Source organism: Pelmatolapia mariae, linkage group LG16_19, assembly GCF_036321145.2.
Source record: "Pelmatolapia mariae isolate MD_Pm_ZW linkage group LG16_19, Pm_UMD_F_2, whole genome shotgun sequence".
Classification (NCBI taxonomy): domain Eukaryota; kingdom Metazoa; phylum Chordata; class Actinopteri; order Cichliformes; family Cichlidae; genus Pelmatolapia; species Pelmatolapia mariae.
This window is the reverse complement of record NC_086241.1, coordinates 69,593,105-69,619,399: the sequence shown is the minus strand read 5'-3', so window position 1 is coordinate 69,619,399 and position 26,295 is coordinate 69,593,105. Positions and strand designations below refer to the sequence as shown.

The following is a 26,295-nucleotide window of genomic DNA, read 5'->3' as shown; positions in this document are numbered from 1 at the left end:
ACAGTTTGTCAGGTAAGGCGGTGCCAAACCATCGACGCTCTTAGAAACAAGTAATAGACTTTTAAACTGGATCTGAAATGCACTGGGAAAGCTAGAACAACAAAGTGATCAAACCCATGGAGACCATTCAAGTGTAGAACACATGACTGTCTCAATTACAATCCAGTAATCTATTTGGGTACATTTGATGTACAGTAGGACTTTTATTTTGGAAGTCTGTGGTATTTGTCCTTTTTCCTCTGAGTGAGCACGACCACCATTCTCTGAGCTAGACTGGGTGCCAAAAAGTGATTTACTGAATAGGCAGTTTCTGCAGGTCAGACCTATCTGCAGCTTTTATCCCACCTGTCTGCACATTCTCACCGAATTACATTCCTCACAGTGAGTCACTGATGATGCACAAAGATAATCACAGCAGGCAGAAGTTAAACACAGCACAGCTGACTGAACAGATCACATTTATGAGTGATGTCATGAAACTGACATCACTCAGAGTAAACAATGAGCGAGGTAGAGGATAACTTAATTTTCCCTGTGTGGTTGTTTGAAGCAGACAGCAGTCCAACGAGCTGCATACATCCAAGACAGGGTAAGGAAGACTATGACTTGTACTCACCTAAAGAGTTTAAATAACTCTTTATTTATTTATGATCAGAACCCCCCATGTTGGTGTTCTTGGCCCCCTGTTAAAAATCCTGGGGAAGCCCCTGCACAGCTAGCCCAGCTGCCTGCTTTACTTTTAATGCTAACCTCGCTGTGCTGCATTCCATGTAGCGGCGTGTCTCATTGGCTGACACCAAATTCCTTTCATAGGTGCGTCCAATCAGCGTCACCGTGTTATCTAGCTGGTGGCTCGCTGGCCCCGCCCTCTCTCTGGAGCTGGGAATGACAGTGAGGAAGAGGTCTCCGTTGGTGTCCGAGCAGCGAGCAACAACTTTGCCAGAGAAACGGAGAAACACCGACAGAAAGTCCGCGAAGCGAGCGGCGGATAGGGGTCAGAGCGGCGCTGTGACCCGGCAACTTCCCGGGGGATTGAGTCGTGAGACAGAGGCGGAGGTCGGGCTGAAGCAGGTAAGGCTTCCAGCGCTTTCTGTTCGCTCTCAAGTGGCTTTGTTATCAACAGGTGCCGCTAGCAGCTAGCTGCTAACGCTAGGCTCGAATAAAGTGCGTTTCTCCGAGCAGGGCGGCTCGCTGACGGGCCAAACCGACCCAAGTGTCCGAGTTTAGGCTGTGAACGGAGCCGGTCCGCCCCGGAGCCCTGCTGCTCGAGTGAGAGAAACAGGAAAACGCAGAGAGGCTCGGGAGTGAGCTAAAGTTAGCCAGCTGTCAGTGAGACAAACTCCAGGCTGGGGGAGAGGTACCTGCACACACCGCTCAGCTTATCTTTATTTCAGTTATTCCACCTCAGCAGCGACTAAAAGCGCCATTTTACTAAAACACCGCCGCGTAGACCTGCTGAAGTTCACCTGACTGCTGGACAACCGGTCAAACTACAGGAAGCTGTATTTACAGTGAGCTTCTTATTTCCTTGTACAGAGAAATAGAGTGTTTGTTTCCTGTTCCCTGCCGCTCCCCGTGACTGCCGTGGAAGGAAATGTGTTTTTGAATGGAGCGTTATCAGGGTCCGAGATTACCGAGGACTGCAGTGGGCGGCTGGGATTCAAACCTTCGGTCGGTGTGAAGGACAAGCCCAGCCCGGCCTCCTCTCGCAGTCCTCTCAGCGTTTGGGGTTTCTTTATTTTTCTCTCTTAATTGTTTGTTTGTTTGTTTGTTTGTTTTAACCCCTCATATTTGTTTCCAGTCATGTTTTGTGTGCTCTTTTTTTGCTTTATTCTTCATTTATTTGTGATTTTTTTTTTTTTTTAAACAAACATTTGCGACGAGCATTCAGTAAATAGTTTCTTTTTTCCTAATTTGTTTTTGAGTCTGTGAAGGTTCTCAGTCATCCAGGTCATCGTAGTCAAAGGGGTTTGCAAAGAAAAGCGTCTGGACTTCTTTAAGTTGCTTGAAGACGTTTCACCTCTCATCCGAGAAGCTTCTTCAGTTCTAAGGTCAAATGGCCGAGAGTCCCAGATTTAAACCCAGTGGGAGTATCCCCCCAAAGAGGGACAAAGGACCCCCTGGTGATCCTCTAATCATTTGACCTTAGAACTGAAGAAGCTTCTCGGATGAGAGGTGAAACGTCTTCAAGCAACTTAAAGAAGTCCAGACGCTTTTCTTTGCAAACTCCTTTGAATTTGTTTTTGAATTTCTTTGTTTTTATTTTTTGCCCCACAATTTTATTAATTTATTCTTTTTTGGTAAATTGATTTTTTTTAGTTTACATTTTTCTCATAAATATTTGTACATTTTAGTCATTTTTGGAGGGAATTTTTTGGCATCATTCTGTATTTTATTTTACATTTTTTAAACTAACGTTTTGTTTTTGTTTTTTTGGTCAATATTTGAATTCTTTCCCTTTTTTATTATTTTGATATGTGTGTTTAGAAAAAGTCATACCTTTATGAAAAAACTAATCAATTCATGGTATGTGTTTCTTGTAAATTTGTAGTTCTCTGCTCTTGTTTTTGGGGATTTCTGTCCTAAATATTTGAGTTTCTTGTGAATGTGGGCGGTGCTAAGATGTGGCCCCGTCCTCCCAGCAGCCTGTGGGCCTTCACTGTGAGTCGCTGCACTATTATTAGACTATTTTCAGCGTGACCTTGTGCTGGTTTGTCTCACTGCTGTGGACAGAGTCGTGGTTCTGCAGCTTCAGCAGATAAAATTTGGAGAAGTGTGACGTTTACCTGCGTTTGCCTTCCAATCAGACATGTCTGTGGGCGGGGCATTGCTCCAGAGAGAGTGGTGGCTCCACCAGAGCCGAGTCGGCATATTTTAAATTTTACTTGTTCATTTATTATTTTTTAATAGCCTTTATTGGATGGAGACAGATGGAGAGATGGATCACACGGTCGCCAGCTCACCCTCCGAGTAAACTGGTGCCCAGAATTCATTTATCTGATTGAAAATCTGTGAATAAAGTTACGATGCAGTTGCTGTGAATGTTGAGTCTTACAAAGAGCGTAGTTTGGATGCGAGCACAGGTCCCACTAAAGGGCGTCACGCCCTCACGCCACCATCACAGGGTCTGTTTGGGAGATCTCAGTCAGACGAGGAGCCGCTGGAGGTCGCCGTGCTCCTCCTGCGCCTCCTCACACTGAGGAGCAGATGCCGGTCCGGTCCCGGCGTCTACTCCTCCTCCTGATGCTGCTGGCAGACGCAGCAGCTGTGGAGGAGCTGCATTAACTGTGCAGCATGAACGAGGACACCGACAGAACACTCCCCTTCCTTGTTGCTGCCGCTGTGATCACGCCTGTGCAGGTGAGACAGAATTTGTCACCTTTCAGTGTGAGCTGTTCACAGGGCAGTCTGCTCTCGGGCGCTAGATGTTTCATCTGATGACATCAGGACTGCCTTAGCGTCCCACGGCATGTTTGGGCGCGGTGAAGTGACCGTGGTCGGCGGCTGGTTGGATGTGACTCATTGCTGCGTCTGCAGTTTCCTGCACATGGTCACGGTTCAGCTGCACATGCGTGTCTGGCATGTTTGTGGAAAGTTTTCTCACCTGTAAGAGTTTCACATCAGGGCTCCAGACTCGGAGTGCTCTCCACCTTTAAGGTGCAGCTCCCCTTTCTGTGTGTTCGGCTCTCAGACCTCAGACCCAAATGAAGAAATAAGATGAGTGAGGCTCTACAGGAGAAGTGAGTTTTCTCTGAGAACTACTAGTGTTTATCTTTTTGGAGAAGGAACTGTTGGACTTGTTTTGTATTTTTCTGATTTATTTTGAAGTCGGAGCTTTCCCTTAAGCTCGTCTTTGTTCTCCTTAATAAGGCTGGTGTTATCTGTGAGGGTGCTGGTGTTTGGTTTCCTCGTCAGCTGACGTAGATTTGCTTCTGTAGCAGAGGAAGAGAGCTGCAGGTGTTGTGCGAGCTGGATGTGGAGGGTCATCGGCTGAATTTCAGAGAGCGGTGGGAGCCTCACTTTACCCTGCGCTGGTGAAGCAGTGAGGCGAGGACGGGGCTGAGGGCGTCCGGCCAAAGAGAGACAGACGTCCTCTGTTCTCAGGAATGCTCGCTCGCTCGCTGCTTCTCCGGCCTGATTGGGGGGCTCGTGCTAGGGCCGACTGGTCACTGCTGTCTGATTTGGTCCATTTGCGTCCTCAGGCAGTGGGACGCTGCTGAAGTCCAGGTGTGTATGAGGACTGACTCAGTTCTGGTTCTGGTGCAGGACCTCCAGACTAGAACCAGGACTACGTCACCAGCTGCAGTCCAGCGCAGGGGTGGAGCACTTCGTCCGCGGGATGAGAGCCTTAGTGGGGAAGCAGCAAAGAAACGTGACAGGAAGAGCTGGGAACTTTCAGAATAAGAGCCAGGACGTTGCTCTCCAGTCAACCGATCAGATTTTGTGAGAGAACGTGAAAGGCTGTTAGAGGCTGTGGTGTTTCTGGAGGGTGGGGGAGGAATCAGTGTCATATTCAACATGTTTAAATCCACTCGCGTGTCCGTGACTCAGATGAGACTTTCTTTCAGTTTGATGGGTTTTTGTTGCTCACATAAAATAATTGAAGTTGTTTTTGTTCTGTTTCAGTGTGTCCGCCCTCCGCTCCCTCCTCTCTGATTTTCTGTCTGGTACAGGCTGGTACAGCCGTGTGTGTGTGTGTGTGTGTGTGTGTGTGTGTGTAACAAAACTCATTCACACTCATAAAGTTCTGAGAACAGCGGGTGGAGGAAGGTGGATGGGAGGGGCTATTATCAGGATTGTTATTGATTATCTTGATCGAGTCACATGATCAGCAACATGAAACAAACTGGGATTAATCATCTCGCTGCAGTCTGTCAGATTAACACACCGATGACTTTACCTCAAATGTGAATGATGGCAGTGAAACGTGCCCAGAGGGTGGCGTGCAACTGGATGGGCGGCGTGTTGAGTTAGAACATGCCCTTTCTGATGGTTTGAGGGCAGCGATCCAGCAGGAAACGGCTGCAAGTCCTGATCAGCTTCGGTTCAGGCTTTTCCAGCCAAGCTGGGTTTCACGCCAAGCTCTGCCCCATTCCCCGCAAAACCAAAACACTCGTCCGCTCTTCCTCACCCCCTCGCTGTCAGCTGATTCTCTTCAAGCACTGACTTGAATCCAGTTTTCTTTCTGCTGTAAGTCAAACACCTGCAGTCGTACCGGTCTTTAATGAAGCCATTAAACAGCAAACGTGTTTAAAAACTGAGACCACATCAGTTTTACGCTCCCGGAGTCACTTTTGCTACAGGAAACCTCACAAAGTGCATTCTGGGTAATGGTTAAAGGCTGGTATCAGCCTGTGGGAGAGGTGCGTGCTCAGCGTGACTGGGAGCACATGCATCCACAGACCAGGATCATCTTCATCTGTTGAATTTTGTAAATATGTCAGGTGTCTCTGAGGCGGTCAGGTGGAAACTGTTTCTGTTTTTATTCAGTCAAACCTGTGATTTTGCTGAATTAGACATTAATGTGAGCGCTCAGTGCAGCTCCTCGGACGTGTAGGTTTCTGAAGGCTCAGGTTGGGACGTCGTGCAGTCGGAGATGGAGCCGGGCGCTTGATGGAGCGGCTCGGGGCTGCAGTGCATGTGTGAAACCCGATGAATGAGTTCGTGTGATTCATGAGTGCACGGAGCTGTTTGTGGTCCTGGAAACTGAATCCAGCGAACTGTCTGCAAACCCTGCTAAGCTTTGGGTATCGACTGATACTCGAGTACTCGTCTGACTGCAGCGGGCGTTGGTACTCAGGTGTGCTTATCCTGGACACAGAGTTGAGGACAGATTTGACATATTTAATTCTGTAAGCAGAGCTTTGCTGGTTATTGTGTTTGCACTCCTGTCACTGTAAACGTAGATGACCTCTGCCAATATTAAAGATGATGGGGGGCTGAGAGCGGGGGTCAGGCTTTGGTTGCATATCTCAGTATTTTACTCGATTATTTGTTTGTATGTAACAGTGTGTGCCTGTAAACGAGCGCGTGCCCTCATCAGGTGTGTTTGTGCACAGCTCAGAGAGACGAGAGCTGATGGTGTGCATCCATGTTTGAATCCCAGCTCTGTGTTTTTGGGACACGCTCCCTTCCCCCATCACAGGAATGCTGTTCCCAGGCTGCCTGGCATTCCTCGCTGTGCATCATGGGCTGTGTGTGTCACAGATAACATACAAACATGTTATTGTGTTACTGAGATAAGGCCTCCATCCGTCTCTGTTTATTTTTACCTTCTCTCTCTCTCTCTCTCTTTTGCTTTCCATTCGTCGTTACCTCGCTCGCCCTCTCCCTCCCCCGTTTCCTGACCTGAGCGCCGTCCCTCGTCCCTCCCACCTACCCTGACCACCCGGCTGCAGACAAAGCCGTTGTTGTCATGGTTACGTGTGGGGAGTGGGCTGCGGTCTTGGTATTGTTGCCTTTGAACTAATGACCGAGCTCCATCTGGCGCTGCTGTTAACCCGCTGCACCTGTCACTAAACCAGCTGTTTGTGTCCCGCACATCTGGCTGAATGTTCGGCGCCCGTCCTGTTCAGACTTTATGGACAGAACGTCCTCACGGTTTGTGAGCAGAAGGTGGAGGACGGAGGCCTCAGAGACGGGTGAGGAGCAGGGAGTAGAAGTGCCTCCTAGCTGGGGGACACCTGGGGGAGAGCCGGTGACAGTTTCAGGAACTCCTCGGTGCTCCTGCAGAGGAGCCGGGGCAGGGAGGTCTTCCCTCTCTAAGCTGCAGATAAGCGTTGCAAAAAGGATGGAGAGGTTTGAACGTGGGGTGGATGTTTGGGGTCTTGTGATTGGATAAACTGTTTGCCGACCTGACGTCTCTCTGACTCGCAGCGCCGATCGCTTCACCTCGTCGTTGCTGCTCGTAGTATGTGCGGCAGCGAGAAGGTTCCCGTCGTGACATTAAAATGCTGTGATGGTGAAACAGGTGTGTCACGCGACTGTCCTTACTTCCTTTTTAAAGTGATCCTGCTGTGCTTCATCAGCTCCACCCTGATGAAAAGCGGCTGAGTGTTACCTGGTTGGCGTCACGCCTTCTTAAATGTGTCCGGTTTCCTGTCAGCAGACGCTGCGTCTGCCTCATCTGCTCCTTCAACACAGGTGACGTTGTGTGTCTGCTTCCTGCACAGGTGACGGTGTCATGGCTGCCTTCTTCACTGACTTACCCTCCTAAACATCTCGCCAACATAACCACCGTAGAAGCTGCCCGTCTGAGGAATCGAATCAAACGCACCCAGTACAAGACGTGCGTGCATGCGAGGGATGACGACATCCCATCTGAATGGCCATGTTGCTGGAGAGGGAGGAGGAGGAGCAGATGAAGAGGCGAGGGCAGGACAGCAGCACCGGGAAATGGCCGTGGACTGTCCGGGTGACCTGGGCAGCCGAACGCTGCCTCTGCGGCGCTCCGCTCAGCTGGAGAGGATACGACAGCATCAGGTACGACACAGAGAAACCTGCGTGGGCGGGGCCTTTATCTTCAGGTGTTCAGTTTGGGGCTGTGCATGTTTCACTGTGACAGGTTTTGTGTAACGACAGCGGGATGAAAGCACGCCTGAGCTAACCTGTGCAGCTAACCCTCCAGCGTGCACAGGTCGGTGCAGAGGACGCCGTGTGTGCTCTGATGCATGAGGAACATGGAGGGCCTCCTGTGTAACTTCCTCTGCTCTGTGTTTGTGTGTCAGGAGGACCTTCGGCGTCGTAGAGAAGAGGAGGGTCGGCAGCTGGATCTGAACGCCTCACTCAGACTCAGGAACCTCTCCCAGAATCCCTACAGCGGGATCGACAACCCCACATTCCTGCAAGACACACCGCAGCTGCCAGCGCTCAGCAGCCAGCACACACACGCGCTGCTGGGTAACACACACACACACACACACACACACACACACACACACACACACACACAGCAGTTATTACTGTGCAGATCTGAGGGGTCAAAGGGTGAGGTGGAAGTTAAAGAGATGCTGACAGAGTTGAAAAAGGAGGAAAGTGAACAGGAATGTCAGACGCCAGTCAGGGAGGGAATTCCTCAGGGAGGGAGTGAAGCACACGACTTAATTAAGAGTTTGTTTGTGGGGGGGCAGCGCTGACACACACAGGAGGACACACTGTTCGTCTCAGGTCAGCTACGTGTGTGCTTGCTTTGAACACGTGTGCTCTGTCTCTGCAGAGTTGGAGGAGCTGCTGCTGTCGCTGAAGCAGGTCCGGGGCAGCCTGTCGGACCAGCAGAGTCAGAATGACGTCGAGTTGGTCCTCGCTCTGCTCAACAAGGTAATATTAGCGAGTGAGGCCTCGGCCCGCTGTGTAATTGTGGCTTCTTTGTGCGGTCAAAGACTCGTCACTGCTGTCTGAGCTGCAGCTTTGTGGTCTCGGACGCTTTGGGGCTCTCTCCTGGCCCAGGGCAACTTTTAGCCGCTGGGTCCGGTCCTGACGCGCGGTGAGAGACCCTCGGGCTGGTGGTGACTCTGCAGCCGTTCTCACACGGTGCGGCTGTGCACTGACTGTGTTTGTGTGCTTTTCTGAGCAGCAAACAAACACACACCTGGCAAACTGCACGTTTCAGTGCATGAAACGGGAAGAAGGAAAAGGCTCGTCGTTTTCTTTGACCGTGACGTGGACCGTGACCGCGGGGTCACAGCGTCAGCGCCGGGTTGCACTGGCGTTTGAAAGCTGTCACTCAGCAGGGTGACACCTGCAGTGTGATTGGTTTCTAACAGAGCTTTAGTCTAAAATCATCCTTCTGTGGGCCTGTAAAGTGGTCATCGTGACGCCGCCGCTCTGTTGCACTTAACCCTTGTATGGTGTTCGGGTCTGTGAGACCCGTTTTCAGTTTTTTTTCAAAAGAAAAATTAGACAATTAATTATTTTTTTAACCTGAAATTCATTGGCTTTGGCTTATTTTCTGTGAGGAACATAAATCCGAACAAATTTTCAACGACCTCATACTGTAGCTCCCCCCACGCATTTACATTACATACAAGGTGTTCGGGTCCACTGGACCCAGGTCTAATGAAAGTGTTGAAAGTGTAGGTCCTGTGTTCCCATACTCTGTCTTCCTCCTTTCTGGTGCTGCTGATAGTGTTTTCTTCCCCTCCTGCTCCCGCACAAAGTTGCAACTTTGTTGAAAATTCAACTATCAACACCGTCTGCTCTTACATTCCCGCACATTTTACCCGCTCTCTTGCGGGATCCAAATTTTATTTTCTCATACCCTGTACCACCTGCAAATTAGGGGCATAATACTATAAATAAGACTTTGCCAGTGTGGTTCTTTATCACAACTGATCAAGATGGCAAACGATTATCTGCTGCGAGGGCCTTCCAATTGATTTTGGAAGAGAGAGGAGCTTCGGATGATGATGTTGAGGAAGAGGTTTCAGAATATTTCACATTTCTGAAAATTCAGAGTCTGACAGTGACTTTGAAGAAGAGGATGAGGTTGAGCACCATTTAGTAACAAAACGAAGACGAGTACCCCATCAGCAGCCAGCTCCAGGACCAGTACAAGCCCACCAGACAGCAAGTGAAGAAATATGGATGTCAATAAATGGTTAAATTGAATGGTCTTCTTGCCCAAGAAATGAGCCAGCCTGCAGAGCTGCTACTGTGATAAGCCAGGGCCACCACGGCTGACAGTTACTCATGTGCAGGACATCAAGTCTTCATTTGAGCTTTTCATCCCAGATTCCATCCAGAATATTATTCTGGATTGCAGTAATCTAGACGGAAGGTGTGTTTTTCGAGAGAGTTGGAAGAAGATGGACCAAATTGATCTAAGAACCCCAAAGGCCTACTTTAGGGTTCTTATCCTTGCAGGAGTTTTCAGGTCCAAAGGGGAATCCACAGAATCCCTGTGGGATGCAGAAAAAGACAAGAACCTTTCCGTGCATCAATGTCTCTGGAAAACTTCCACAAAATTTCCAGGATTATCCGTTTTTGATAACCAAGACGACAGACCAGCTCGACGGCAGAGAGACAAGCTAGCTGCCATCAGGACAGTGTGGGATAGGTGCGTGCATCGCCTCCCCGTTTTACAACCCTGGGCCTAATGTCACCATTTATGAGCAGCTGATCCCATTTAGTCCAAGTCCAAGTCCAATTTATTTATTGCCCAAAGTGCTGTACAAAAACACAGTGTAAGACAGAATAAAACCACTGACACTTACATAAAACATAATAAAACACATAAAACACATAAACTATCAATGTCAACACAACATATACAAATATCAACTCACGCCAGTCTGAACGCTATTGAAAAAAGGTGTGTTTTCAAAAGCGTTTTAAAAACAGGAAACGAAGATGCCTGTCTAATATTCAAAGGCAGCGTATTCCAAAGTTTTGGGGCCATAACTGAAAAGGCTCGCTCTCCTCTGCATTTGAGCCTTGATTTTGGGACAATCAACAGCAGCTGGTCAGCTGATCTGAGGGTCCGTGAAGGAATATAAGGCTGAAGTAACTCGGAAAGGTATGGGGGAGCAAGACCATTAAGGCATTTAAAAACCAGTGTTAGGACTTTGAAATTAATTCGTTGATGAACAGGAAGCCAGTGAAGAGAAGACAGGATGGGTGTTACATGTTCATACCTGTGGGTACCAGTTAAGAGGCGGGCAGCAGCATTTTGAACAAGCTGAAGACGAGCAAGAGACCCTTGGCTGACTCCAACATAAAGTGCATTGCAATAGTCAAGCCGTGTTGAAATAAAGGCATGTATTACCTTCTCCATGTCACGTCTTGGCAAAACTGGCTTCAGTTTTGCTATTTGTCTCAGCTGGAAAAAGCTTTTTTGCAACACCAAATTAATATGTTTGTTCAATTTAAAATCTGAGTCCATAATGACTCCCAAGTTTGTCACATGCTTCTTGATATAAGACCCTAGCCAACCACAATTTACGAGCGGGTTGCATGAAATATTATTAGGTCTAAATACAATCACCTCCGTTTTACTCTCATTGAAACTCAAAAAGTTCAGAGCCATCCAAGCTTTGACATCTTCAAGGCAGTTTAAAAGGATTTGGATGGAACCTGGGCCATTTGGTGCTAAAGGCAAATAGATTTGGCAGTCGTCTGCGTAACAGTGACAGGATATTTCATGTTTTCTATAAATAGACCCCAAAGGGAGCAGGTATAATGAAAAAAGAAGAGGGCCAAGGATTGAGCCCTGGGGCACCCCACAAGAAAGGTGGGCTGAAGTGGACTCAAAATTTTCAACTTTAACACTAAACGTTCTGTTTAGTGTTCAGTAAGATCTAAAAGCACAAGGGTCACGGAACTTCCACAATCAGTAGCTAAGAAGATATCGTTAAAAACACGTAAAAGTGCTGTTTCAGTGGAGTGTAGATGTTTAAAACCAGACTGAAAAGGTTCCATGATGCCATTAACATCTAAAAACGCATTCAATTGGGTAAAAACAATTTTTTCCAATAACTTTGAAAGGAATGGGAGCCTTGAAATAGGTCTAAAATTTGAGCAAACCAAAGGGTCAAGGCCAGGTTTTTTTAATAAAGGGCTAACAATTGCATGTTTAAAACCATCAGGAACCACACTGGAAGTAATACTGCTATTTATAATAGCAAGGACAGAGGTTCCAATCGAAGGGAAAACCTCTTTAAAGAGCCATGCAGGGATCACATCCACGGGAGAACCAGAGGGTTTAATTTGTCTAACCATCTCGTTAAGAAGTGTAATTGAGATGGGTTCAAACTGCTATAAGGCAGCTGAACAGGGACTAAACGTGGATGGGTCATATGTAGGAGGTACTATTTCTGACCTGATGGACTCAACCTTGTTTACAAAAAAGGAAAGAAACTCATTACATCTGTTAGCAGAGCCTTCCAGGGTGGCAGACTGGGGCGCATTTAAAATAGAACTGATGGTCTTATAAAGTGCACGGGGATTATGACAATTTAATGCAATCATCTGAGAAAAATGGCTATTTTTCTCATTTTTCACTGTATTTTGATAGCATTTCCAACAGTCCTTTAACATTTCAAAAGAAACCTGCAATTTGTCCTTCTTCCACTTTCGCTCTGCTCTCCTGCATTGACGCCTGACCGCTCGGGTGGCTTCATTTAACCAGGGCTGAGGAATACGTTTAGGGCGCCTGGTTTTTAATGGGGCCAAAATGTTTAGGGTTTCAGTACAAGTTTTCTGGAACTGTAAAAACAGCTCATCCAGACTAAGTCCTAAACTAATCTCAGGGTCAATAAAAGCATTTTTTTCTATAAAAGTTGAGGAGAAGAGCGTAGCAGTGGAAGAATTAAAGATTCTGCAGCGCCTGGGTGGAGCGCGAGCTTTAAACTCATGCACAAGAGAAATGTCAAATAAAACAGGTTTGTGATCAGAAAACACGGAGTCCCCAATTTCCAAATTAAAAACAGATAAACCACACGATAACACCAGGTCAAGAGTGTGCCCCCGCTGGTGTGTAGGGCCTTGTACAGACTGTACAAAGTTAAAAGACTGAATAAGATTTAAAAACTCCTGAGCAAGCAGTCCATCAGAGCAACAGACATGAATATTAAAATCACCAACTATTAAAATCCGATCATATTTAGGCACAATGTCAGCCAAAAAACATGAAAAGTCATTTAAAAAGTCTTTGTTAAACTTCGGTGGTCGGTAGATTACAGCACACACAACCGGTTTAGTTGTGAAACATATTGCTTCACGTGTAAATGTGTTGTGTCTTTCCACTCACTCCACTTGATTATAACTGATTAATTTTTTTATAACATTTTACAACAAAAAAAACGAGAAGCACATTAATTCATAAATGTGATCTAACAAAGGTAAAGGGAAAAAATTAACCATGTTTGCTGTTCATATGGCTTGTAATTGGGATGAAGTAAACATCTGTTGAGTAATTTAACATAAAATTGTTTGATAGTGTTAATTTGGAAAGCTAAAACTCTAGCGGGTCCACCAGACCCATGAACACTGGCTGAGTAACAAAAATACGAACACCACACAAGGGTTAAAGCTGCAGAAACACGGAGATGTGAGGTTTTTAAAATCCGCTCAGAGGTTTAGCTTTAATCTTTGTCACAAAGCCGTGTGGAGTCATGTGGCTGTGTTCAGCCAGTCAGATGCATGAAAGAGCGCATTCCTGCGCTGCTTTGGAGTCAAAGTCGACCCTCCTGAGTCGTGCTTCAGAGCCTCGCTGCTGCCTGAAGCCATTCGCCCACATAGAGGCGTCTGATTTCCAGCCTGAGTGGTTTTCGCTCTGCTGAAGGTTTGTTTTATTTCTGCCACACGGATTAGTGCAGGACTTCCTGTGAGCTCATTAAAATAAACTGTACTGATCATTTGAGGAAACTCGCGCTCTGATTGGACTCGTATTTCCTCGCAGTCATGAGCTGAACTGAGGGTTTGTTTTCACAGCTACGCAGCAGTTTGAGCTGCGTTTAATGATCAGGTAGAAACAGCAGAACCACGTCGTCTCTGCTTCACAGGTTTTATCTCTGAATCTTTCTTTTCTCTTCTGGTGACATAAACCTGACTACAGCATGAAGCAGACCTGATGCAGAGCACACCAGCAGTGCAGCCTGAGGACTCTAGCTTTACTGTAATTAGTGAGATGGAGCGCTAGCGTCTGTTTGTACCTGTGCAAAATGTCTCACCTGTGTCTCACCTGCAGGCGATAAATGAGCGTGTCTGTAAAAGTGCTGATGTGTGTTGATGCAGCATTAATCTCATTATTATGATAAAGTTCATGTGGAAATGAGTTCAATTTCCCCTCGACTGTTGCGAGCTCTGAGGATACAGAGGTCTTCCTCCAGAAGCTCGGCCATCTTTATGCTGACGCTCGATTCGCCGTCCACCTGAGTGACCTGTCGGTGGGTTTACAGTCAGAGGTCAACACTTCGGTCATAAAACTGGAGCTTTTGCTGAATGTGAACTCGTTTGTGAGGATTTAAATCAGTTTTTGACTCGGCGCAGCATCGAGTGGGAATAAATGACCGGTCAGAGTCTCTGACGTCTTTGTTTTTCTCTCTGCAGTCGGACTTCCAGTCGGCACTGAGGATCCACAATGCCGTGGCCAGCAGCATGCACCGACCGTCTCCACCGTACCCCCACACGCAGCAGGCGCTTCCACTCGCCATGGAGGTAACACAGCTGTATTTGAACTGCGGTAATGAAGCAGATGGAGCAGAGAGTTTAGCTTCAACAGTCTGGATGTGAACTAAACACTTAAAGCTGGTCTTTAATAGTCGATCCTTTATTTCTCACCTCTTTGTGCTGCAGGTCAAACTAAGTTAGTGGTTGTTTCTCCAAAGCTGCTGTGAGGGGCAGCACAGCGGGGACGCGCTCACTTTAGTGTGTTTGTAGAGCTGCAGTAGGTCACACACTGTTTCCTGCAGGATCTGGACCATTTTTAATTCACCAACATCGTTCATGATCTTTCTTTTCCTTTGGAGTCACACAGGTGATTTATCAAAGCAACACCTGATCGATTCACTTACAGTGAAACATAAACTCAGCTGAAACAACCCGGTTTAACTAAACTCAGCTAAAATCACATCAAAGTCTAATCCAACCTACAAAAATGTTGTACGTCGGACTCGTCCGGCTGCGTGCTCCACGATGTTCTGCCTGACGTCTGTGTCTCATCCACATTTGTCCTGGGATCAAACTTGTGAGCCACACCCACTGCTGGTCATACATCTGTAGGAACTAGAAGAGCATGGTCTTAAAGGGGGAGGAGCCTGTGTCAGTCAGAGACATCGGCGAGGCTGGAATCAGACAAAGAAGGATTATTATGAGCTGTGAATCAGGCAAAGCTGCTCTGAAGCTGGAAATGAGCAACTTTCAAACCCACTGAACTGTAACACGGACGTCTTCAGCTGTGACGTGTAAGGGCACCACAGCAAGGCCTCCATGAAGGAAAACACGGGTGTGTTTTTGTCTGTCCGTCCATTTTCTTATGGCCGGGTCGCGGGGGCCGCAGCCCAAGCAGAGAAGCCCAGACCTCCCTCTCCCCAGCCACCTCCTCCAGCTTGTCCTGGGGAACACCAAGGCGTTCCCAGGCCGGCCTAGTAATGTAATCTCTCCAGCGCGTCATGTCCCTGCCCTGGGGCCTCCTCCCGGTGGGACATGCCCCGAACACCTCACCCAGGAGGCGCCCAGGAGGCATCCATGTCAGATGCCTGAACCACCTCAGCTGGCTCCTTTCAATGTGGAGGAGCAGCGGCTCTACTCTGAGCCGGATGGCCAAACTTCTCACCCTATCTCTAAGGGAGAGGCCAGCCACCCATTTCTGCCGCTTCTATCCGCGATCTCGTTCTTTCGGTCTCCGCTGTCTCTTCACCACGACGGACCGGTGCAGCGCCTGCATCACTGCAGCCGCAGCACCAATATGTCTGTTTTTGTCATTATTAGAAACTTTGGTCGTGTTTAATGTAAAATCCACGGTTGGACATGTGACAGGAAGTGATCACAGCGGGGATGTCTGCTGCCGTTTCAGGTCAGGAACCTCCTACAGGCGTGTCACAATAAAGAAGGCCTGGAGCTGCACAGCCTGCTGTCAGACACACATCTGCAGGTACACACACACCTACACTCGTTTTCATGTCTTAGCGAGGACATCTAGTTGACATAATGTTAAACATGTCAGCCTCACCCTGAGAATAACCTCTCTGTGACCCTGACACTGAGGACGGGACTGCTGGTCCCCACAAAGATGTCTAAACATTTACAGTCACACACAGATTTCTCAGTCTTCAGGTGTGTGTGTCTGTGTGTATGTGCAGTCGTTGCTTCTGACCCATGACAGCATAGCAGAGATGGAGATGCAGCCGGAGCCGCTGCCCGCCGAGGGCGAGATGCTGACGCAGTGGGGAGGAGAGACCGTGAAGATTGTTCGCATCGAGAAGGCCCGAGACATCCCTCTGGTACACACACACACACACACGTTTGAGTCCAGATTTGACCCATTTTCATTAGATGTGAACTCTGAGGGCTGGGAAACAGTCGAGCTCTGTTCAAGACAAAATCCTGATAAGTCCTGGTGTTTGATGCCAGGACTTGTCTCCATGGCCTGTGTGATGAAATGCATGGTTTGCTCTGCAGGGGGCGACGGTGAGGAATGAAATGGACAGCGTGGTGATCAGTCGGATCGTTCGCGGCGGCGCGGCTGAACGAAGCGGGCTTCTGTCTGAGGGAGACGAAATCCTGGAGATTAACGGCATCGAGATCCGAGGCAAAGACGTCAACCAGGTGTTTGACATCCTGGTGAGTGTTTCGCGTACGAGCACAGGTTGGACTCCAGCTGAGCGTCGTCTGTGAGCTCAGGCGCTTTCACGTCAGTGGTTGGAGACATTTTGTGTCTTTGTGTCTAAACAGGCCGACATGCACGGCCTCCTGACCTTCGTGCTGATTCCCAGCAATCAGAGCAGACCTCCTCCCGTCAAAGAGAGTGTGGTGAGTGCTGCGATATGAGAGGAACGCCTCGTTCCCGACGCGGTGAAGTGATGAGGGTGGAAGCCTTCCTCTGACCCCGTGACTCTGCTCCGCTCCTCAGGTCCACGTGAAGGCTCATTTCGACTACGACCCCTCGGACGACCCCTACGTGCCGTGCAGAGAGCTCGGCTTGTCCTTCCAGAAGGGAGATATCCTGCACATCATCAGCCAGTCCGACCCCAACTGGTGGCAGGCGTACCGGGACGGAGACGAGGATAACCAGCCGCTCGCCGGCCTGGTGCCAGGTACGGCGGTCTGATGGCCGGAGGTTTTTATCTCAAGGGTTTGATGAATGCTGCACGGTGTGAGCGCGCTCAGAGCGTTTGATTTGGATAACAGAAAGCAGATTGGCAGCAACCTTTGACCTCCGTGACCGCTGTGACCACGTGACCGCTGGGACGGTTACTCGTGGCTTCCCTCTGCTGACACCTTCTTACCCCCTCGGTCCTAAGATCCAGCTTCCCTCAGAGGGTGTCAGTAAGCTCCGACCTTTATTTCCGGTTGTCCGTGGCATCAGCAGAATTCCAGCTGACGTGCTTTTCCAGTTGTTCCCGGATGATCCCAGGCCAAATGATGTCGGATCTCTCCGGCTGATTCTGGGCGTTCCTGGGGTCTCCCCCATTTGAGCGTGCCCAGAACTCCTGCAGAGGGAGAAATGCTGCGCTCATGCGAGCGTGGGCTCAGCTCTGTTTGTTTTCATACGTTGGACTGAAACGTTTCCTTGTGTTTGGCGTGATCGTGTTTTCCCTGAACATCAGGACGCGTCCGTGTTTGGAGGAAAACTCGGTTTGTTCTCGTGTCAGCTGTGCAGCTCTCTGCTTCTGTCTCCACAGGGAAGAGTTTCCAGCAGCAGAGAGAAGCCATGAAGCAAACCATAGAAGAAGACGAGCCCGAGAAGTCCGGTCGGTCCCTGCTCCGCCCACGTTATGACCTCATTGCTGTAAAAACCCGTGTGGGGTTAGAGGTCATGTGACTCGTGCACTGAAGTGGTGTCTGTTTGCAGGGAAGCTCTGGTGTGGGAAGAAGAACAAGAGGAAGAGGAAGAAGCTGCTGTACAACCCTCACAGGAACGACGGTGCGTCAGTCTGTCCCCAAACTCTGAGAGGCGGCGAGGAGGCGGAGCCTCAGCTCCTGTTCTACCCTCACTCAAACTCCAGATGTCTCTTTTTCTTGTCTTTTGCTCCAGATCTCGATAGTGAAGAAATTCTCACCTATGAGGAGATGGCGCTGTACCACCAGCCAGCCAATAGGAAGCGGCCGATTGCTCTGATTGGTCCAAGCGGCTGTGGGCAGGAACAGCTGAGGCAGCGGCTGCTCAGCAGTGAACCAGAGCGCTTCGCTGGAGCTGTACCTCGTAAGGATGTGTGTGTGTGTGTGTGTGTGTGTGTGTGTGTGTGTGTGTGTGTGTGTGTGTGTATAAACTAACTGTGTGTGTCGTAGACACGACGCGGAGCCGTCGCGAGGGCGAGCAGAGCGGTCGGGACTATCACTTTGTTTCTCGGCAGACCTTCGAGGCTGAGCTGGCGGCTGGTGAGACATTTAAACCTGAGAATATTTGTGATGACGTCGTTCAAATGTGCTCGATTTAAAGTTAGAAGTGTTTAAACGTCCTGAAGTGCAGCTGCATCAGAGGAGAGCAGCTGTGACGAGCGTGTCCCAAACATGCTGAGGCTGAAATATGGCAGCATGGACTCTGATGTAATACCAGTTTGTACCACAAGGTGGCGACAGTGATTTATTTAAACTGCAGCCTGTGAAGTTAAAGACCTCCAGGGTGTCTGGAGGTCTTTAACTTCCTGTTGGTGTGAAATTAGTTGTTTTTGTGTTTCAGGGAAGCTGATCGAATCCGGAGAGTTCGAGAAGAATCTGTACGGGACGAGTACGGACTCAGTGAGACAGGTGATCAACACCGGGAAAATCTGCGTGCTGTGTCTGCACACACAGGTGTGTATATGAACACACACACACATGTTTCTGCTGTATCAAATGGTCCTGCAGGCTGTAAACTGTAAGCAGAGCTGCATGCTTTGTGTTTGCTGTCAGATGATCTGACTGGATTAATGTGGCAGGAGGCGGGGTCAGTGTGAACGCTTTTCATTGGAGGAAACGCTGATGTGTGGCCTGTGTGTGTTCTTACTAAAGCAGCAGTGAAGGGGCGAGTGGGGAGCTGCGATTGGTTCACCTGCTGCTTGTGTTTTTATGTTGGCTGTGACTTCAGCAGAATCTTAATAATCGCAGGTGATGATCAGCTGATCCACCTGCTGACTTCAGGCCCCCATCATGCTGCCTCCACCTGTAGCACAGCTGCAGCACTGCTTTTATCTGCACTGGGTCTCAAACAGATTTTACTGAAGAGGCTGAAGCAGAGTTTATATATGAGAAGCAGCTGTTTCCAGCTGTGTTATTCTTATTGATCTCATCTTAAGATGAGGCCAGCTCCCAAACTCCGTCTGAAGAACACAAGCTTCAGTGTGAAATGTCACAGGTGTGTGTTTTCAGCTGAAAACTAAGTGATGAATGAGTGTGAGGTTAGTGAACAGGCTGCAGAGAGAGTCACATTTGCATGAAATAAACAGAGTCTAATCAGATGAAGTTCTTTGCAGCTTTCAGACTGACTTTATTCAGAAAATCAGACACATATGAATGTTTCAGCATTTTAACAGAATTATTAGCTTAACAGTTTGGAAACAAATCATGTTAGAGAAGCTTCCTGTGTTCTGTCACTCAGGATGTGGCTTCAGGGATGATGTTGGACAGCTTGATGTTAAACTCTGTGCTGCTGTCACTGTGGGACTCGGCGTGTCTTTGCAGCGATGCTTGGGTCTGGTGAATGGCTTCTTTTTGCTCCTGCACCGCTGGCTGCACTCTTAATACAGTCATCATTAAATATGTTCTGTTGTGGGAAACATCTGATACACTCAAATGTTTTGCGTGGTCCATAACACCGTAATATGTTTGCATAACCGATCTTTTCTGCAAGGGCTTTGAGAGAAGTTTCTAACTCATCATCAGAAACTGATGGATTACCCTGTTCATCATATGGTGTGTATGGCTTTTGAAACACGAGGGCACGCTGTGGCCAGTTTGTCATCAGACTAATCAATCCCAAAATGTTTTCTAAAGGTTTGTCTGGGTTTGCACATCTGTCTGCACATGGAGAGAAGTATGTGTACAGAAGTAAAAAGTTATTTTCATATTTGTTGCTCCATGCATTGTTAATGTGTTCCAAAACGAGGCGTTCAGCATGGTCATTTTGCATGTGCCGGGGCTTTGCTATATAAATGTCACTCCACATTGAGTTTTGGACTTGCTCCATTCTATCCAGAGGGATGTTTACAGCAGCACAGAACTGATTCGAGTCCAAATACCTGCCAAAGAAAGGACATTTCTAGTTTGTGCTGATTGTGAAGACAAACACAGAATAATCTAGATGTTACCTGTGAGGATACTCACCTGACTAAATTGACAATCTGAGGCAGCTTGTTCTCAATCCCCTGATCCAGACAGGTTCCAGCTGACAGCAGCAGGGCCAGCACAGTCCAGGACAGGACACACCACTGCACACCTGACATGATGTAAACTGCACACCTGCACAGGTCACATTGGTGTTGTTACAGCTCAGCACACAGTGACCTCTGCTAAAGCTTCCTCCACACTGAGGGACAGAATCAGACTCACCTGATGAGCCGGAGTCGAAGCGTCTCACCTGTGGAGTCGGGTCGCCGTTTGGTGACTGAGGCTCAGTGTGGCAGCTCGAGGGTTTTATAACGGGCGCGCTGACGAGTCTCTGTCGGCTCCTCTGTCCAAAAAACATGTAACATGCAAATGTTTCTGAGTTACATTAACATTATCTCCTGTAGGGAGGACTTCACAGGTGATAAAGTAGAAGGACTGGAGTTGGATGGTGCAGAGATCATCAGAGGACAAAGACAGAGGAGTGAATGAGGCCTTTACTCTGCCATCTTTAACCTGCAGCTCTGACACAAATGCTTCCTCCAAACCAAACCGAGTATTTCCTGATTCCAGGTGTGAGAAACATCCCAACCTGAAGCCTGACCAAGTTCATGTGTACAGAGTTCCAGCTCTGATAAATCACGTTTTTAAAGAGGAAGCTAAACATGAGAAACTCTGAACTTCTGAAAATGAGAGACGATTAATGTGGCACTGTCGCTAAAACCTTGGAATGAAATCATTCACATCTTTGATTTTAAAACCCTGTGAGTGTGTACTGAGGCAGAACGAGGTGGATGTGCCCAGGTTCAGTTTTATGCTTTCCACAATCCTGTAAGCGAGGACTGCGACATGTTTTCTTTCAGCTTGTATATGAAGGTCAAAGTTCGAAGCAGTGTTTTCAGGAAGTAGTCTATCCCAAAGGTCTGCGCATCCAAACACAAGGACGATTCTATGATAGCCTGGATGGAGCTGAGCCCTGAGAACATTGCGAATGTAATAAATTAGCACAAAGTGCATCAGTTTACCTGAAGTCCTGTGAATGCACCGTTGGACTTCCTCACCATGCAGCTCAGAGTTGAGCGTCTGTGCTTCCATGATGAAGATCATTCTGCTTATCTGGGTTCCAATCAAAGTGACAACAGCAACCATCGAAGCCCAGACCTCCCTCACCCGGCCACCTCCTCCAGCTCGTCCTGGGGTCACAGAGTCGTCCCCAGGCCACTGTTAGATACAAGCTGTGTCCCAAAACGTAGGCCGCATCCTTCGGAGGACCCAGCCTTCGCGGTCTACGTGGGCCGGGTCCTTTGAAGACCGAGAAGGCCGGAAGTGCGAGGCTGTGAAATTGGACGGTCTAGCCTTCAGATTTGCTGTCTCGGTGGAGTAACAGGACACTGGTGTAAACTCTCGACCGTCTCACACTTCTGTTTAATCAGTTTTCTGTTTGACGTTTATTCAGCTGTGTGAAAATCCCGGAGGAACCCACCAGATGGATTAATAAAGTTTTATTTAATCTAATAATCTAATAACTTTAATCTCAGTCAAACCGATTTACTCAGGAACAAATAAAACACTGAAAAAAGCCAAACAATAACATTTTTAAGTTATCTAAGTGACTTATATATCATGTTTAACCTGAGTAGTGAAAGAGTGGGGGTCTGAAAACGATGAAGCTGGGAGTTCACTGTTCTCGCCGGCTTGAGTGAGCCTTGAACCCCGGCTCGCTATCGAGCTGGTGGGTAACAGACGTCTCCGAAAACGTCGAAGCACTTTTGCAAATATGTGGTGTCTTGATAAACTGAGCAGATATTTGATGTTTACACAGCTACATTCTCGCCTGAAAATATGTTAAAAATTTATTTTGTGACCCAGAAAGATTAATAAGAGTAATATTAAAACTTAGTAGCGGCCGCCATTGTTGGAAACTGGAATTGGCTGGGCCGCGCTATGAATTTGAAGGAGTCGACGAATTGGGACAGCCTTCGTCACCTGGTTGTGACGTAACGGCCTTCAAATGCGGCCTCTGAAGGATGCAGCCTACGTTTTGGGACACAGCTACAATCTAACCAGTGAGTCCTGGATCTGCTCCAGCATCTCCTCCCAGTGAGACATGCCTGAAATGCCTCAACTCGCCCGTTTCATTGTGGAGGAGTTCCAGCTAGGGCAGGGCGATATGGCCAAAAATATTTATCACGATATATTTGAAAATTTGCGATAACGATATAACTGACGATATAATTGACGCGAGACAAAATACCTTACAACTCCACAACTTTGATGTGGTTTTTTTTGCACTAATATATTTTCACTTCAACAAGCAGCTGTTTTTTATGTGCATTAAAGTTATATACAAATGTAACAGTGCAAATGCAAATTCCTGCTGACAGTTTAACCAAAAGGCATTTCCAGTGGAAACTGGCCGACATATCCTCAGCATAACCATGTATAATATCCACAAAACTTAAAAAGAGGTTATACACACACAATACGGTAATATTATGTTGAAGCACGGTACGTATCACTCCGCGAGGCTCCTGCCTACGATAGCCGTAATGCTCCCACAATCCATCAAGCGGTGCGGCTTCGTAGCTTAGCAAAGTCGTACTAAAACATTTGACAGATGTTCGAGCGCCGTGTAGCACATAAAATCAGTTCGGTAATAACGACGGCCCGCTAGCATGTTCTACCAAAAATAGTGCTTTGTTGTGTATCTGACGGACGAAAGCTAAACCAGTTCCACACCACTGAAGTTGCAGCATTTTTACAAACCAGTTCTGGTTCATCCGTTTCATTCAACGATCTGCTTTCGCCCTTCTCATTCTCTGTCGCCGCCATGCTTTTTCCGCCATGTGCGTATGAAAAGAAAGGCACTGCGCATGCGCGTTTTACCCATATTCTATCGCCATATTTCCCACGTGTGGGACTAATAAGGTTATCTTATCTTATTTTCTTATCATTGCCTAACATTATACTGGTATTACCGTGAACGGTGTGATATGGCCCAGGCCTAGCTGCAGCTCTGCTCAGAGTCCCCCGAGCTTCTCACCTGGTCTCTAAAGAGAGGCCAGCAATGCTCCAGGGAAAACTGATTTCTCCTGTTTATATTTGTGATGTTGTTCTTTTCAAAGCTCGTGAACATAGGTGAGGGTGGGGACGTGGATTGACCACTTAATCGTCACGCTCAGCCCTGTACTCACCACAACAGATCTGTACAGCTTTGGTCTACCTGTCGATCCCCGCTGCCCTCACTCGTGAACGAGACCCCGAGATACTTCCTCTCCTCCACCTGGGGAGCTTGTCCCTGACCTGGAGTAGCCACTCCACCCTTTCCTGCTGAGGACAGTGGGCTGAGATTCGGAGGTGCTGATTCCCTCCTGATGAAGCCAACAGGACCACGTCTGCTTTGAAAGCTCAGCAGCAGCTCCAGCACTCAGAGGACAGGGGTTACGTTTCTGACTCTGCCTGCTGATTGAGATAAAGGCACAGACACAGGAAGACTGTCAAACAGCTGCCTCAGAGGCTCTCCATGCAAATAACAGCTTATCATCACATCCACTGATGGTCCACCTTAAACAAGCTGCACTCATCACAAACGGACCTCATTTGCACTGAGAGCAGGAGGAGGACAGCAGGTGATCCTGATAAACAGACACTGAAGTATGAATGTGAGCTGTTCAGATGCTGCAGGTCCTCAGAGCAGCTCAGCTTTGAGCCAGCAAGCTAATGGGAGCTCTGTGGAGGTGACCGGGTACACCTGCAGAAAGCCAAGAAGGTGTTCATACCTGCTAACACCTGTCACTGTTTGCTTTTTTATACATGACTGTGTGTGTGTGTGTGTGTGTGTGTGTGTGTGTGTGTGTGTGTTTCCAGGCTCTGAAGGTGCTGAGGAGTTCAGACTTGAAGCCTTACATCATCTTCATAGCTCCGCCCTCCCAGGAACGACTTCGAGCCTTATTGGCTAAAGAAAACAAAAACCCCAAGGTGCTCATCTGTTTACTTTTGCCCATCAGCTGTGTTTATGCACGTGTGTCTCAGTACTAACGTGTGTGTGTGTGTGTGTGTGTGTGTGTGTAGCCTGAGGAGCTGCGTGACATCATCGAGAAGGCGCGTGAGATGGAGCAGGGCTGCGGTCACCTGTTCGACTCCATCATCGTGAACACGGATCAGGACAAAGCTTTCACCGAGCTGCTGAGACTCATCAACAAGCTGGACACGGAGCCGCAGTGGGTGCCCTGCTCCTGGCTGCGCTGAACGCACACACACATGGCTGCAGCTCGGGGTCGGCGTCAGGACAGAAATCATCTGAGATTTTGAATCAAACTGGATCATAACTGTTGGTGTTTGTTGTTGAGGGTAGAACGAGTCCAGCTGAGCGACAATAAAAACAATAAAATCATAAACAACTAACAAGACGGAGTAACGTCACACATCACAACCAGCTCAAATTATTTCTGTTATCTTGGTGGGAACATGAACAATCTGGTCTCTGACCAATAAAAATGCGTCTCAGCGTCAGCATTAAGCTCCTTCTCCCCGCAGTGCCTCAGTGTCCCAGCAGGGGGCGGGCCTCACAGCCTGTAGTGTCGCTGCCGCTCGATTGGTTCACATTTCAGCGTGTTTCTGTCCTCGTTTGTGGTCACGTGCAGACGGAGTTGTTCACTCACATTTTTAGAGACGCAGCGGTCTGTGCCCCGCCCCACTGAGGCATTCTGGGATACCTGAGGGCGAGCAGGCTCGGAGCAGCGAGTTTATAATCCTTTTTTTTTTTTTTTTTTTTTCTTTTCACGACACAAACGGAAACTTTTGACCTTTGACCTTCTGCTCACTTTGTTCTCATTTTAAACGTTTTGCTGGAATATTGTGTAAATCGACACTGATGTCGCTGCATTTAAAACTTTATTTTAGAAAGATTCTGAGCGTCTTTCCAGCTTTATTCTGAAAGTCTCAGATGTTTGTTTCCTGTCGCTGACTCTGAATCAGTTTATGAACACACTCTGACGTCAGACTTTTTTCGGGATGTCGTGTTTTTCTTGGAGTCGTGTTCGTGTTGGACCTCGCCGCTGTCGGCGCCGCCTCGTCGTTATTTCGTTTTTTGTTTGTTTTTAATGTTTGTTTTTATTTGTTGTATAAACACACCCACCTGTCCAGGTGAGGCTCCTCAGGAGGAAATGTGAAGCTCAAACACTTTGGCTGCTGACTCCGCCCCCTTGGCCGGGCTGAGAGCGCAGACTTCCTGTCTGACTGACTTTTACTGCACTTGTGATTGTTTTTGTATCAGCTGATTCTGTTTGACCTTTGACCCGGCGGCCTGCAGGTGTGTGTGTGACTCTGAGCTGAACTAGAGACTCTGTATCATCACTGTAGAGCTTTTATATATTTGTAATATTCAAAATAGATTTATGAAGACCAGAATGCACCAATAGGAGTGCAGCTTTCTCGCCCTCATCCCCTGCTATTGGTCCAGGAGGAAGAACAAGAGGAGGGGGCGGGGCTAGCTGTACTGAATGTAATTGATTCCACTTCCTGTTTCTCACTTCCTCCTGAGAGAAAACTTTTTATATGAATATTCACCACGAAGACACGAATAATGAATAAAATAGATCATCAGAAAATAAACCTGTTTGTTTTTATTCAAACTTTATTATTATAAAAACCTCACTGACATCACTTCCTCCTTTCAAACAGACTCGTAGCTTCCTACCTGAAGCCACAGCGGCTGAGAGCTGCGCGCGCGCGCGCGTGTGTGTGTGTGTGTGTGTGTGTGTGTGTGTGTGTGTGTGAGAGAGAGAGAGAGACAGCGAAGAAAGGACAGCAAAGTAGTAGTGGTGGGGGGAGGGGGGCAGAGGGCCCGGCCCCTCTCAGCCGTACGGCACGTGGTCGCCTGCTCAATGCTAAACCAGCACCTGTGTGAGACGTGCACACTCACAGCAATAAGTTGAATCCCACAGCAGAGAAAGTAAAAAGATTCGACCTGTAGCTTCTGACAGGAAGGAATGGACGTCACCGTCTGTGGATGCTGATCCTCGTATGTGCGAAGCTGTCGATGGAGCTCCTGAGGTTTTGTTGATGGGTGATTACTGTAGAGGTGGACTGGATTTAATGGTTTGACCTCAATAAATGACACTTTCAAAGTCACCTGGATAAATATTGACTCAGATCCAAACCTCTTCATGGAGTTTGATTCCACATTAGGAATTTTCATCTGTACGTGTCCGTGATTTTCTTTTGCTCTGCAAATACAAAAGTAACAAATTTATGGCGTTATTTTTGTGACACTATTCTGAGCGCACGTAAAAAAAAAATTGCAGGTGCAAGTGTTGCATTTTGAGGAGAAATTTA

General features: G+C 47.8%; 1 protein-coding gene across 2 annotated transcripts; it reads left to right on the top strand.

Annotated features, from left to right (window-relative positions):
• Positions 1–845: 845 nt before the first annotated feature.
• Positions 846–25,562, top strand: LOC134644257 (protein PALS1-like). 2 transcript variants are annotated; one of them, XM_063497113.1, is made up of 17 exons: positions 846–1,071; positions 7,173–7,482; positions 7,728–7,899; positions 8,216–8,316; positions 14,047–14,154; positions 15,512–15,589; positions 15,798–15,938; positions 16,117–16,278; positions 16,390–16,467; positions 16,568–16,751; positions 17,340–17,408; positions 17,510–17,581; positions 17,693–17,860; positions 17,947–18,036; positions 18,338–18,450; positions 23,827–23,937; positions 24,031–25,562. In XM_063497113.1, the coding sequence occupies exons 2-17, from the start codon at positions 7,297–7,299 to the stop codon at positions 24,205–24,207; spliced, it is 2,010 nt and encodes a 669-aa protein (XP_063353183.1). In that variant the 5' UTR covers positions 846–1,071; positions 7,173–7,296; the 3' UTR covers positions 24,208–25,562. The 2 variants fall into 2 exon arrangements, with proteins under 2 accessions (XP_063353183.1, XP_063353184.1); XM_063497114.1 differs by lacking the exon at positions 846–1,071 and adding an exon at positions 2,917–4,227.
• Positions 25,563–26,295: the final 733 nt, after the last annotated feature.

What these genes read in the sequence shown, in the direction of transcription:
- LOC134644257 (XM_063497113.1), top strand. Translation starts at nt 7,297, where the DNA reads ATGCGAGGGATGACGACATCCCATCTGAATGGCCATGTTGCTGGAGAG. An exon ending in GCACACACACGCGCTGCTGG is followed by an intron (nt 7,900 to 8,215) that starts GTAACACACACA and finishes CTGTCTCTGCAG; the next exon opens with AGTTGGAGGAGCTGCTGCTG. An exon ending in AGACGAGCCCGAGAAGTCCG is followed by an intron (nt 17,409 to 17,509) that starts GTCGGTCCCTGC and finishes GTCTGTTTGCAG; the next exon opens with GGAAGCTCTGGTGTGGGAAG.